The sequence below is a fragment of the Syngnathus floridae genome, chromosome 10 (assembly GCF_059516105.1).
Source record: "Syngnathus floridae isolate MCC-2025c chromosome 10, RoL_Sflo_1.0, whole genome shotgun sequence".
NCBI lineage: Eukaryota > Metazoa > Chordata > Actinopteri > Syngnathiformes > Syngnathidae > Syngnathus > Syngnathus floridae.
The window spans coordinates 8,044,055-8,057,270 of NC_142422.1; the positions used below are offsets into that span (position 1 = coordinate 8,044,055).

The 13,216-nt window shown below is 41.0% G+C and overlaps 2 protein-coding genes across 6 annotated transcripts in view; one reads left to right on the forward strand and one right to left on the reverse strand.

Annotated features, from left to right (window-relative positions):
• The first annotated feature begins 276 nt into the window (after window positions 1–276).
• rgs22 (regulator of G protein signaling 22) lies at window positions 277–10,529 on the forward strand. 3 transcript variants are annotated; one of them, XM_088386307.1, is made up of 23 exons: window positions 277–402; window positions 480–508; window positions 598–660; window positions 759–941; window positions 1,058–1,143; window positions 1,359–1,492; window positions 1,603–2,209; window positions 2,315–2,476; window positions 2,578–2,722; window positions 2,788–2,922; window positions 3,042–3,143; window positions 3,788–3,982; window positions 4,146–4,238; window positions 4,389–4,564; window positions 4,868–5,030; window positions 6,356–6,520; window positions 7,815–7,856; window positions 8,328–8,486; window positions 8,924–9,103; window positions 9,256–9,426; window positions 9,501–9,629; window positions 9,729–9,828; window positions 9,933–10,529. In XM_088386307.1, the coding sequence occupies exons 1-23, from the start codon at window positions 381–383 to the stop codon at window positions 10,028–10,030; spliced, it is 3,339 nt and encodes a 1,112-aa protein (XP_088242433.1). In that variant the 5' UTR covers window positions 277–380; the 3' UTR covers window positions 10,031–10,529. The 3 variants fall into 3 exon arrangements, with proteins under 3 accessions (XP_088242433.1, XP_088242434.1, XP_088242435.1); XM_088386308.1 differs by having other exon boundaries at window positions 9,504–9,629; XM_088386309.1 differs by having other exon boundaries at window positions 4,437–4,564.
• vps13b (vacuolar protein sorting 13 homolog B) overlaps window positions 10,207–13,216 on the reverse strand; it is a 210,759-nt gene continuing 207,749 nt past the window's right edge. For all 3 annotated transcript variants that reach the window (XM_088386303.1, XM_088386304.1, XM_088386305.1), the window contains 4 exons: window positions 12,709–12,811; window positions 11,287–11,455; window positions 11,130–11,210; window positions 10,207–10,956 (listed from right to left, as the gene is read on the reverse strand). In XM_088386303.1, the coding sequence (XP_088242429.1) occupies window positions 10,708–10,956; window positions 11,130–11,210; window positions 11,287–11,455; window positions 12,709–12,811 (602 nt within the window). In that variant the 3' untranslated portion in view covers window positions 10,207–10,707. The remainder of the gene's footprint in view (window positions 10,957–11,129; window positions 11,211–11,286; window positions 11,456–12,708; window positions 12,812–13,216) is intronic.

Sequence of the window (13,216 nt, forward strand, 5' to 3'; positions counted from 1 at the left end):
GTCTGGAAACATATATTTTTAGATGTCTAGTGACATCTAGTGGTCATTTACCGCATCTGTCATTTTCTGCTATATAATAAAACTACCGACTCAGAATAAGTAATACAATATTGGGGAAGGGGAGATCAACTCATAACCATTTAAGATTTTTTAAAAAAATCCTACATTGTGATTTGGAGTTTAAAATGTCTCCAACGAGACCAAATACATCCTTTCACATTCCACTCGTCTTTTGTTAAACTTTTACCTCCAACCACCCCCTCCCATTGTGAAAGTGAATCCACTTCCATAGCAACCTACAGTGTGTAGTTACATAAAGCTTTGTTACCCGATTTTCCACAAGTATTGCATGAGGAATTGGTCTTTTTGAGGCACTAGTCATGTATAGTGACATTTCAATAGGTAAGAGTTGTCTCTCAAAACTTTACTTTTGGAATTTGTCACATTTGAAATTTTCTACCAACATTTTTTTTTGGCAGAGTTTCCCCAGCTTACTGTTCATAATTTTGTGAGTACACCTTTTAAAACTTATTTGACAAGTTATTTCACAATTTACAACATAGCAGTTTAATATTGTGCCCTTTCACCTGCTCACAGGAGAACTTCCTGACCTCCGATCACCTGTTTGTTCACACGTTAAATAGATTTTTAAGTCTGCCGGTAAATTCATTTCTATTATTATTGAGGTCAAGCATTTTTAGAGAAAAAAATAAAACAAACCTTCATTCTCTTGTGTAATAATTTGTATATCTTCCCAGTGTTTCCCACAGGCTTTGCTGTACAATGAGGAGACGGATCAGTTCGAGGTGCCAAGCGACGCGGCCGAGTTCACCTTCAACAAAATCAGATCGGCACTAGAATACACCAAATCACAGATCCTTCATAAGAATGTCAAAGCGCTGGCAAAAACCCCTTTGGTGGACAACAGTTATGCTGTCTCGGTAAGTAAAGTATGATTATCATTTGCAGAGCAAGACAGAATATGATTAACTTACTTTGTTGATAAAAGAATGTCCTTTTTTTTCTACTTCTTTTGTCACATTCCCTGGCATTGTAGTGTCTGGACAGAAAACAGGGGATTCAGTGGATTATAAAGGAAAGATTGACTTTTTTCCTTCAAAGCAGCTGCTACCATGAGTACAGGTACAATGCATGAAATGAAAACATCAGTATGAATTTGTCTATACAGCACAATGTATGCTTCACATCACATTACTGTACTTCATTTATTTAAAAAAAATCTATCATTGCATAAGGTGCATTTCCTTATTTCTTTTGATACAGTTTGTGTAACAAGATATGTCGCATATCATTTATATGTGTACTATGTTTCTGAGTGCATCCCATTTCATCTGTAGATTATCCAAGTTGTTGTTTCAGTGGGCACGAAATATAAACATCGACAGGAGTACATGCAACTGTCGTCTAGCCACGGCTGTTCTGAGTGACAAAGAAGGATTCCGTGCTCACAAGAACAATTCATCTAAACAAGGTTGATGCTTATAAATTTGACATTTGCCAGTTAAAATACAGTTGTGCTCATAAGTTAACATAACCAGGTTATACAAACGTCTGAGCACAAACTAATGCCTCCCTGTAAAGGTCGTGTGAGAATACATCAGCTGCTCTGTACATCCTCTGGCCACAGCGCACAAGTCCACAGAAATGTCAGTGAATCATCAAGGCGTTCTTCCAAGCTGTCTACCACTTCCTCCACTTCCTTTGCGTCAACCCTCTACGGTGCTGACATCAACATCCGAGAGGCATCAGACGCATCTCAAGAAAAGCAAATACACGAAGAGGCCTCGGAACTGGATTTGCAAGACCTGGCAGCCCGAATAGTTCAACAGGTAGTTGACGATGCTGTCTTTATGTTGACCGCACAGAACCACAAAAGGTCTACTTGCATCGATAAAAAATGCAAGTGTATGCATTGGCACAGTTCAGTTGATGAGAACACTAAAAAAGAATGCCAAAAATGGAGTCGAGGCAATGAAATTTGTAATGGGAATAAGAGCAAAATGTCTGAGGCAAGTTCAGATACGGAAACAGTCCAGGATGTTTGCTGCCATGGTGGCTGTCACCAAGGCAACCAACCAGGCATGGATGACTTCAAGGAGTTTTTGCGTGGAACAACAGGAGGCAGGTTGTTAAGTCTTTGGATGGACATTGAGAGGCTGAAAACCCTAAACAGAGAGAGGGAGAACAGGTGATCAGCGCACTACTGCTTTGTCTTTGCCATCTTTGTTTACATTCTAAGAAATGTAGCAAAATGCAGCAGTGTGTTTGAAATGCAATATGTTGTTTGTCTCAGCTTTTTGGCTTTAATGAGGAGCCGCTACCTGCTAAGCAGCAGTCAGAACAGTCTACGCTTGCAACAGCTCTGCAGGTTCGGGCTGACTACCTCCCCCTGCTGGACAAAAGAGAGACTGTGCTCAGTACAGCCCAAAGTCATGGAGTCAATCACATCCTATTGGTGATATATTTTTTTTGGGTGCAAACTTTCAGGTTTTTTTGTACGCATTTGTGAGTTTTGACTATATATTACATGTATTTATGCTCCTGCTGTCCCCACAGGGTTCCTCGTTACTGGACATCCCCTCAAGTCCAAGTAGACCTGAATGATCCTGATAGGGAGTGGTGTGTAAGCCCTTATTTGGCCTCAATGACCCCTTGTTCTCCTTGTCCTGAACCTTGGCTTCCGCTTCCCTACAATCCACAGGTGAAAGAATTAGGACATTATTCGAATGGCTGCAAATGGCTGATTTCATGTTCTGCATATTACAGTTTTGCGAGCATTCTCACCCAAGTAGAAGTCAATCACTAGGGCACACAAGACTGGAAAAGGTTTTACAAGCACTATTTGTTGACCCCGAGGCTGGCTCATACTTCACTCATTTTTGTGAGCAGTCTGGAAACCAGGTAGAACACATAAGTGGCTTGTTGTGCATTCACATTTAAGCTTTATTTTAATGACACCAAGTGATTCAATGTGTTTGTGAGGATTATTCCTTTGCTACTTTAATTCTCTCCCTTCAAAGTTATGGGAGAATGCTGTTTATTTTTGGAATGATCTCCAGCACTATCATGAGCTCTTCTACCAAGATGGACTGGATCCCTACAGAGTGCAGAGAATAGCTCAGGTACACAAACACACAAATATAGACTACATTTGACAGACAGTTGAACTAAAAATGAACCACCAAATTACTCAAAGAAATGCACTCTTAGAGGCTACCCAAGCATTGATTTTCACGCACAGACAAACAAATCAGTCTTGGTAGGCACACAACTCCATTATATAGCGAGGGAAAATCAGCCAGCCTACAATAGGAAAACGGTTCATTCTGGGGGAAAAATGACAAATAGCACTCATTTTCTTTCCAATACTGTAATGACAGAGATTGAAAACCGTTTTTTTTTTTTGGGGGGGGGGGGGGTCTGATAATGGGGCATTTTTGGCTACAGAGGTGTCCAAAAGAAATATTTGGAACAATAGATAACATGCTGTCAATTTCTGATTTATAAAAGATTCTGACCACCACCTAAGCCCCACCACTCTAATAAACATTATATTGAAAGAAAATCACGTTTTAGTTTATTTGTAATATAGAACTGGATTTACTTTCTTTCTAAATGATCGATAACAGCGCTAACTGGGCTGCAAGTTTCATGTTTAGACTACATTTAGACATGAAGGAGCCCAAGTTAGTTTTAGTGCAAATGTTGTTTAAAACTGAGTATTAAACTTTGTTGGAGTGTTTAAGTTGTTTTTGTCTATTTTCAGGTTATCTGCTCCACATACCTCCATAGCTCTGCCAGCAGGAGCATTGGCATGAAGGAAGAGATTAGGATGGAGGTGTACAACCAGCTGACGCCTGCTTTTGAGGAGCTCTTTGATAAAGTTGAAGACCACATCTTGAACATCCTCATGGAGGCTTGGACAGCGCTTGTTGACCTGGACAAAAAAGCCTTCCTGCAGGTTAGCATGGTTTCTGCTGCTTCTTTTGATAATATTCTTTTTCAGGAGAATGTGCAACCATAGTGTTTTAAATAGCAAATATCAATAACATACACGATGTAATCGTTAATAATGAAGTGTAAGACTTTGTGAATCAGAAGTTACTTTGTCTGCACGTGTTCAGGTAGACGTGTACAAGAATGTACGCTGTGTGAACACTTGGCAATTCAGGGAGCTCCAGAGCTTGTATGCAGAATTCAAACAAAACAAGCATCAAGTGAGTAAGAAACACGTGAGCCTAAAAAACCAAATGTGCAAAAGTAAGTAATGTTTAGTTCAAAAGTGCAGGGGCACTACTCTTCTGTGCAGAAAACATATTCCATGTAAGATATAAGTACACATTTGTTTTTGTGTGTTTTGTGTGCAGCAGCAAATAACATCACCATTGAATACTGCATCCGGGCTCTTCACTCAGGGTCACCGGGACCTTGAGTCTTGGTCCAATGTGCCAGCACAGTACCAAGGTTACCGTTTAGGCTCTTTACTTCGACACCATCATGAGATCTGGCATTTTATGTCTTTCCTTCGAAATAAAGATGCCAGGTGAGTTATTGGATGCAACACATTGTTTTCATCTTGGACTGTTGTCTCCTAAGAAGTGCTAAAGTGTTATTATTCAGTTAATTGTGGTCCTGCAATCAGGAAAACTCAACAATGATTTGTCCAGTGCGTGTGCGCGTGCGTGTGTGTTGAGTAATGAGAAAGAATATTCATTTTGTAATGATAAAAATTATTTTTGTCATGTGCATGTGTGCTTAACTTCTCATCATACCTTATTTGTTTTGACATGTAAACAAGATAATAGAATTTCATCCAAGTGTGTGCATCTGTTTGTTGTTTCTTCAGTATCCACCTGGAATGCTGGCTGGACCTAGAGCAGTACAGGCAGACTCCTCAGAGGAACAAGGCATTAACACAGGACCGGTCTTCGCACATTGCAAAAAAATATCTCAACACAAACTACTTCTTTAGTTCCCAAAGTCCCGCCACTGAAGAGCAACAGAATCATGTACGTAGAAAAACTACAAAAGTACAAAGAATGTGTAATGGCATTTCAAATTAGAATTACCGTATCGTCAATCAAGAACGTGGGAAAGTACTATTGAACATGAAGATCCAGATTTAGCGTGAGCTCCCGCCGAGGCTTCAAACCCCATCTAATACACTGAGATCTCTGTTGGTCTCCTAGAATGTTCTACTTCTTCTCTTCTGCTCTTATGTGGACCTGCTGCTGACAGTTCTGACAGGGTGTTACTGGAGGATCAGAGAATAGCGGACATGGTTAGAATTAAAATGAGGTGGGCTCGAGGTTTGTGGTTTGGATCCACAATACAAGAGAAAGCCTAGTAGGAGGAAAACTCTTGTCTAAAGTTAGTTTTTTAGATTGAAACAACCTGTAGGGGAGAATTCTGTCTAAGGGAACTGGTCACTTTGATTTTGTAGATCAAGGGACTAAAGTTTAGGATTGAAGTCACTGGAGAAAACATTCGATAAAACTGAACCATTCAACGGAATGCCTCGAGCAATATGCCTGAAAGATTGCTCAAAGCGGGCAAAGCTCCAAGACGAACATATTATTATGTGTATCTTCAATATATGCTGTGCATAACCATTATTTCCCATGTCTATTCCAAAAAGACCACTCAACTGCTAATGGACTTTCTTTGCCTAGTCTGGTTTTGCACCTTAGACCTGCTTGTCCTGGGTTACCACATCATTGGTGTGAAGCTCACTTTTTCTAGACTTTTAGGAGCATTTGGGTACTCAACTCCCTCCATCACAATAAAGTGACCACTCAAGGAGATCACTGTACAATTGTCTTGTTCAGTATTTATGACTACATTTGAATTTCAACTGTTTTCCCTCCCCTATCATCTGAGTGACAGAATTATTGTTAACCTTCCACAAATTCAATCATTCATTGACAAAAAATCTTTCTGGTACTTTCTAATGCTGAATGTATACAATTTCTCAAATATTTTTGGCCCATTTTTCTTTTCTTAAAATACATTTTCAAATGATATTCTGCAGATCTACAGTATTTTCCATTCGCATTATAAATAGGAAAGACACTGATAAATGAGGACTGAAAGCGGACAAAGGAGATGAAGGGAATAAGTGAATTGTGGGAATGATATTGAGAACAGCATGAGTCAGAAATTTTCAGTCTGGTTTCCCGTAGTGGGAAGGTTTAATCTGACTAGACTCACTGCCTCATGTGGATTTAATGACATGTGCACTCATCCACCTTCGACATGGCTTTCCTGTGTCTGACAGTGACTCTCTAAAGTCCTGTGTGTGTGTGTTTGTAAATGTGTTTCTGTTTGTGTGTAGATATTGCACTTGGCAGGTGGACTGGAGCTTCTGCAATTCAAATGTCTCTCAAAGCCAGTTACCGTGGAGATCCAGGAGATCATCCGATGTCACATTGAGAAAAAATGGCTGCCTGAGTTTCTGGCCACAGCAGAGTTTAGAGAGCGGCGGAAACGCAAAGCAAAGGTACAGCAGACAACAATACGACTAAAACTGATTACTCATTCTTGGTAGACAAATCACATTTCAGATTTTTCTTTTTCCTCTAAATTGGTGGTCTTAGGCAGGCCTAGTGATGTCACCCAAAAACAGATCAGAGGTGTGGGAGCAGACACATTCAAGCTGACATCTCCAATCCAAACAGGCACTAATTTGAAACAGACTCGAGTGTGGCTTAGCATGTGTGGTCATGTTGGCAAGAGCTTAGTGGCAAAAAAAAAAAAAAAACTAAGAAATTGTAATAGACAGTCCACAGTTGCAAATAAATTAAAACTCAAAATGCTACTGGTGTAAGTTAGTGTCAAGTTTAACAGAAGTTGTCTCAAGTCTATTGGCACCACACCCGTGCAATAAAGTGACATGATTAAAAAAATCCATCGTGAAACTGCAGTGTTGGTTGGAGGAGATAAATGTGTGATCATAATACAGATTATTTTTCAGTCATATGACATAGCTTGTAATATACTGAAAGCTAAAACTGTTTTGCCCTCTCACCTTTCCACTTTCGTTTCTATTTTTCTATTCTCACTCACCTTCCAACATTGGACATAAAACTCTTAAATTACCTTTAAAAATGGTATTAGATTTTGCCAGATTGCATTAACATGAACGATGAGGGCCTTGAGAACTGTTATTTCAAGCCAGAAAATGATAAGCCAGATATCCCCAAGGTGTTGAAATCATGAATTCCATGCTAAATGGAAGACAAATGACTAAATTGCAAGTGCCATCTTGTTTGAAGGGCATAAATTAAATACATATCTTTGTTGCCAAGTCATTTTCCTGCATACTAACACACATTTATTTCTCGAGTAAGATGTTGGACTCTTGCTAGCCTTGACTTCCTCTACATAAACCATGCGGCCTTTGCTTCCTGTTGCCTAACGGCCTTGAGATAAGACGCCAGGTTCTCATTAGCAAGTCTGCTACTTGTGAGAAACCGCAAAATGGCATCACTACTCTCTCAGGTTGCCTCATCAGGTAACACACGAAGCACAGATTCTGCTGCTCTGACTCATGTTATCAAGGTTACCACATGGATCTTCTCATTAGGGTGCAGTGGTAGTTTAGCATTACATGCTGCAGGAGATTAGAGTAGAAAGGTGCAAATAATAGATGAAGAAGAGGAGGGCATGTTGAAATTTGGGTTTTCCTACAGAAACATAGGGACAAAATGCTGAGGGGAAGTATGAACGAGGGTGGGCAGCATTTCCACACGAGTCCAAATGTTTATGGTGATCATTTTGACTTTGTGTCATAGGACAGCACGCATCGACACAAGACAAGAAAAGAAGGCTGGAAGGTGAGGCGACATGCACAGCGTTAGAATGGAGAGACATGTGTGATTTACTTCACCACTTGGCTTTCAGCGCTGGCTTTGTCAAACTTCATTTTGGCCCAGTGGTTAATTTTCCCAAATGGGATCCAGGATAAATAAGATTAAAGCATCAGCATAACTAACCTTGCTTTAATAGTGTTTTCCATGCAGCTCTGTTGTCATCCCTACTGCGCGGCGGCATGTCACAGAATAAAACATGAACATTTGAAGCAGCGTGATTACAGGACCAACATGATTGTGACTTTGATCTTTATGATCATGATGTCATCACTAGAAAAGAGCAACCTCTCCAGGGAACAGTATCATTATTTCATTTTTGTGTGAGCTCATTGCTTTTGTTGTTGATGTTTTACCGCAAGAGGAGGCAACAATGCTATTTATTGACCTTTGTGGACACTTCTGATCATCTCTAAAGCTACTCATGCTTCTCCACAGAGTCAGGGCTTGTGGATGAGTTCCTCCAAGGAGATCCTTCTTTTTCGACGGCTTCTCCTCAACCCCGCCTCCTGTTTGCACTTCCAGCACTTTGTTTCTCCAAGGGGTGACTTCCTGGAGAATGATGTGCTCTTTTGGCTGGAGGTGCAGCGGTACAAGGTACGACAATACAGGACTGGATGCAAACGGGCAGCAACCTGCTTGTCACATGACTTTAGCGGACAGGAGGTAAAGGTTCTCGGGCTACCAGTAGCATTGTGATTTTAATGAACAACAGATGACATTCTGGCATAGTAAATTGGTGATGAGCACAACAAGCATCTCAGGTTCCATTATATACCTTCTGAGAGCAGAGCTGATTCAAAATCTGTTGGGGCCCCAAGAAGAATTTTTTTGTTATCGTATGAAGTATAAGTACATTAAGAACTTATTTTTGCATAAATGTGTACATAATTTACAATAAATATTAGGCTGTCTTCTTCAAATGACTAATGTAAGGATTATGGGACATGTTGATGTTTACCATTATGCATCTCTCCTTTGTAAACACCATCAGCCATTTTGAGTTTTTGTCTACATTGGGTTCCTTCCTATAGGACCTGTGTCATTCTCACAGTGCCGAGGCCACAATTCAACAGAAGATCTCCACAATCATTAAGTGTTTCATCAACTCATCCTCACCTCCGGCCCTGCAGATAGACATCCCTCTGGAGCAGGCAAAGCACATTATGGAGAAACGTCACAAACTGGGCCCTTACATTTTCAGAGAGGCACAGGTAATGTATTTACGTGGGTTGTTTTTGTAAGATGAAAAACTGGCTTTATGATCAGCAACATTTGTGATATGAAAAGTCACAATTCAAGAAGGGAGCACATACATTTTCACACCATGCCGTGTGTGTGTGTGTGTCTCTCGATATGTTCATAGATGTCAGTTTTCAGTGAGTTGCTCAGATTTTGGCCCAAGTTTCAGGAGCTTAGAAGCAGTGTACATGAGTGTCAGTTACTGGAAATGCTTCAGGATGAACGAGTCAAACACAAAGCCAGAGTGCGGAGACAAAGGAGGAAGGAGGAGGAAGAGGATGAGAGGAGAGCTCAGGTCTGCTACAAGATGGATTGTCATGATAATTGTGCATGTCTTACTTTGAAATTAAAGTTCTTCTCTTTGTACAGGAGGAATATGTGAAACGGCTAACTCGCAGTTCGAGTGAAAATGATGACATGCAAAATGAGAACGATAAGGGGGTAGAAAAAAGAGCATCTCAGACTACGAGCAGCCTGACGTTGTTTTCCCCAAAGCCAGTAAGATCATTTACAACACAAATGAAATGCTATAAAATAAAATTAGCTCAAACTACCATAGCCATGTCGTCCATTCGTTTTGATAACATGTTTTCTCAGTTCTCGTGGTCGTATTCCAAATACATGGCAGCTCTGAAGAGAAACGAGAGGCTGCTAAAGAGACAAAGTCAGAAAGAAGCCTCAATCTCCACATACTCAGGTTTTTACACTCAATCTCAAACTTTGACCTTATCTCTGCTACTGGCAATTCTAATCTTGACATCTCATTGAAGTCACTGCTACTCAACACATCTGTCTACACAGTGTCCTCTGACGGCAGTGTGACGTCAACAGGAAGAAAAGGCAGCCACCAGAAGGCCTCACGGCCATCCTCCAAGTCACATGTGAGAGAAAGTCAGTAACATGGAAAAAAGAATTATGACTAGATTTTTAAATCAGAGATGCAAGAAAACCTTTCCAGATGTATATACTGTCTGTAAATGGGTATATGTATACATATGTATGTATGTACACACCTATATATACACCTAAAAATGTATTTTTTTAATGTGGCAGTTAAAGCCATATGACAGCCAGACACAAATAGTATTTTTTTATTATAAATACTCTCTAAATATAATTTGTAAGGCATAGTAATGAAACTTTACCCAGATCCCCAAAGTACAATCGCATTATAAAAGGCAAAAACATGAGGGTTTGGCATCAACGTACAGTGATAAAGTACAGTGTTACTCTAAAACATGTTACATCACACAATATCAAATAACATCGATTCATTTGGTTGGCAGCTGTTGTTTGTGGCTTCATTCTACATTATAGCTGACAGGAAGTCTTTTGCTCTTTTATGAACTATATGTACCATCTACATTATGTCTACACTCAGTCTTCATAAGAAACTATTTTGCAATGATAAATAAAAAATGAATCTGAGTTCCGGTGTCTGCCATTCATTTCTTATGCTTGTTTAGTAGAAAATAAGGATTCATAAAGGCAATTCAATAAACGGTTCCTTTAGGGCATATTTTGCATGAATGGGTAGGTGAAAAAGTGCAGCTGATCGATATCAGCAAGACAACTATTAGTGGAATCCGATTTTTAAGGCTTTATCCTTTACCATGGTGAACTTGCTTACAAATACCTTAGCGAATGCGGGATCGACCAGATAGCGGTATGACTTGGTGACAGTGGGCGGCGGCTCAGCGAGCGTCACTGTAGGCTGCAGTTGCAGCGATGAAGCAGAGGGAGGGAAATAATGGGAGGCTCGCTTCACATACTCCACCAGGCGCTGATATTGCTGCTCCGAAAGACGCTCTCGCACACCTTCGCCCTGAGGGAGGACAAGAAATCATGAGTACAATCATCAACTTCAGGCTTCAAGCACCTCCCGCATAAGCGAGAGCTCTCACAACCTGCCTTGAGACGCTACATCACTGAAGATGGCGGCTCCATTCATTGAATTTGAATTTCTTCAAATGAGCCCAATGAGGGCAAAGATCTCACCTCTGTCTCACTGGCTACCGTCTGCTGCTGCAATGTGAGCGTGAGCTGCCCCTGCTGTCCCGCTTCCTGCTGACACTCGACCTGCAGAGGACGCAGCTGCAACATTTAGTGCGCATAGCAACACACAAACTTTTCCTCCAGTCATGCATTAGTTCACCTCTGTGATGGGGAAGGCCTGCTGCTGCGTGTCCTCACTGAGGCTGACCACAAAGAGGACCTCCGAGGTAAGCAGCAGACATCCGGCATGCTCCAGGCCGGACCCGCTCACAATAGTCACCTCTAAGGCCATATGCAGCTCTGGTCGACCTAAAGATTGGAGCATTTTCCTGTGGCCAGAGAGAAGTTCCAGTCTCTCATTTCACATTTTGTCAACATCTAACAAAGTCAGTTAAAAACATGCTTCCAATGGTAGAACTATATACACATCATATAGACCACACAAAGTGCCACAATACACCCAAACAAGTGACAACATGTTTCTGGATACATCCTGTAATTTACATGTCTACAGAACGTGTGGCTCCTATTTCACATGTGCTCAGCCCGGGATGTACGTGTGAAGGAAGGCGAGTGTTCGACGGTGTTTCTGGGACGCTGTGTTTACTTTGGAAGGCAGGTGCTCCAATTGCACAGCAGATGTGAGAAGCAGCAGAAGGGACGGTTTGTTTCTGTTCAGTGTAACTAGGCTCAAAGCATCTGACCCTTCAAGTGTCTGGGCTACCTGCAGTAGTAAAAATAATTGATGGACACCCGATGGAAACCAGTTTCAGTGCAAATGCAAAAACAATAACGCCACGAGGGAGAATTCTCTCAGCGTTCATGTATTTTTATCCCTTTTCCACCCCTTTACGTAGCACTAACCTCTCTGGTGTCGACATCTAAGGTGGAATGTTCCAAAGGAATATTGAATTGAAGATTTGCCGTTTTCCATCACCGGCTGCTATTAAAAATATGTGTTTCATAACTATGGAAACCAAACGACATTGGGGAAAGCTCATTATAGAATGCAATTCACCCTTCCCCTCGGGCCTCTAATAAACGTTGTTAATATTATAAGCATTCCACTGAGAGGTAATTCAGCAATGCAGGCCAAAATGTGATGCAGCGCTGCATTTCTGGTCCGATTTCAATAATGCAGAAGCTGAAGGTAACCACGCCTGCTCTGTACAACATTTGAGCTCATTGATCAAACGCCAGAGCATCTGGCGCAAAGAGTAACGTGTCCCTCCTCCGCGTGAAGGCATCTCTCTGGATCCACTCACAGCTCACAACTTTGAGCTGGAGGCTTTGGCAGAGTGCTTACAAAAACCTTTTAACATGGCTTGATGAGAACAAGGGAGGGCAGGCTGGCTACCATGTGTGGAATCAAGGTCAAACAGACTTTTCGGGGAGTGGGGTGGTGTTAATGAACCCTTCAAGACAGAGAAAATGATGAGAGCTAAGTGGGAGAAAAGGAACGCCAGGTTCTGGAGAGGAGCCAACAAAAGCAAAGGCCCACATGTCCCACTTGAAACGCACGGCCTCAAGACCGTGTCTGCAGGAACAAGGCATGTTATTTTATTTTGGGAGGGAATCATACCAAACATATTTGAGGTGGCTGTTGGGGGCTTCGGTGGATTTTTCTTCTGTTGGCAGGTAAAGTTGTTTAGGATGCTGCCACAGTCCTGCTCCATGGAGGATCCCTGTAGGCACATGTCAACAAACCCTCTCATATTATCACTGAGGTTAATCAGATACAAAACAGAACTTCCAACATGGAGGCAAATCTACAGTTTTAGTTATAAATACACATTGGACAAAAAGTGAGTTGAGACTGCTTGTCATGAATGGCAAACTGGACTGCAGCAAAAAATGACAAAAAAGCATCAATAGCAACAAAAATGTTCCAAACCAAGAGCTACTTCTTTGGTACCAATTATTGATATTCATGTATGTAAAGACACTGATCATGTTCATCTAATTTTGCCAAGAATATCAACAAAGATTTAACATCGAAGGAAATATTTATTCAACAATAATAATTATTATTATATTATTAATCAACATCCTATCACAAGTGAGCTCATTTTAGAATAAGCCTTGATGGC

Excerpts from the sequence above, each read along its gene's own strand:
- rgs22 (XM_088386307.1), top strand. The coding sequence starts at position 381 with ATGTATAGTGACATTTCAATAG. Across the intron at positions 1,493-1,602 it reads GAACAATTCATCTAAACAAG|GTCGTGTGAGAATACATCAG; the intron begins GTTGATGCTTAT and ends CTCCCTGTAAAG. Across the intron at positions 9,427-9,500 it reads AGGATGAGAGGAGAGCTCAG|GAGGAATATGTGAAACGGCT; the intron begins GTCTGCTACAAG and ends CTCTTTGTACAG.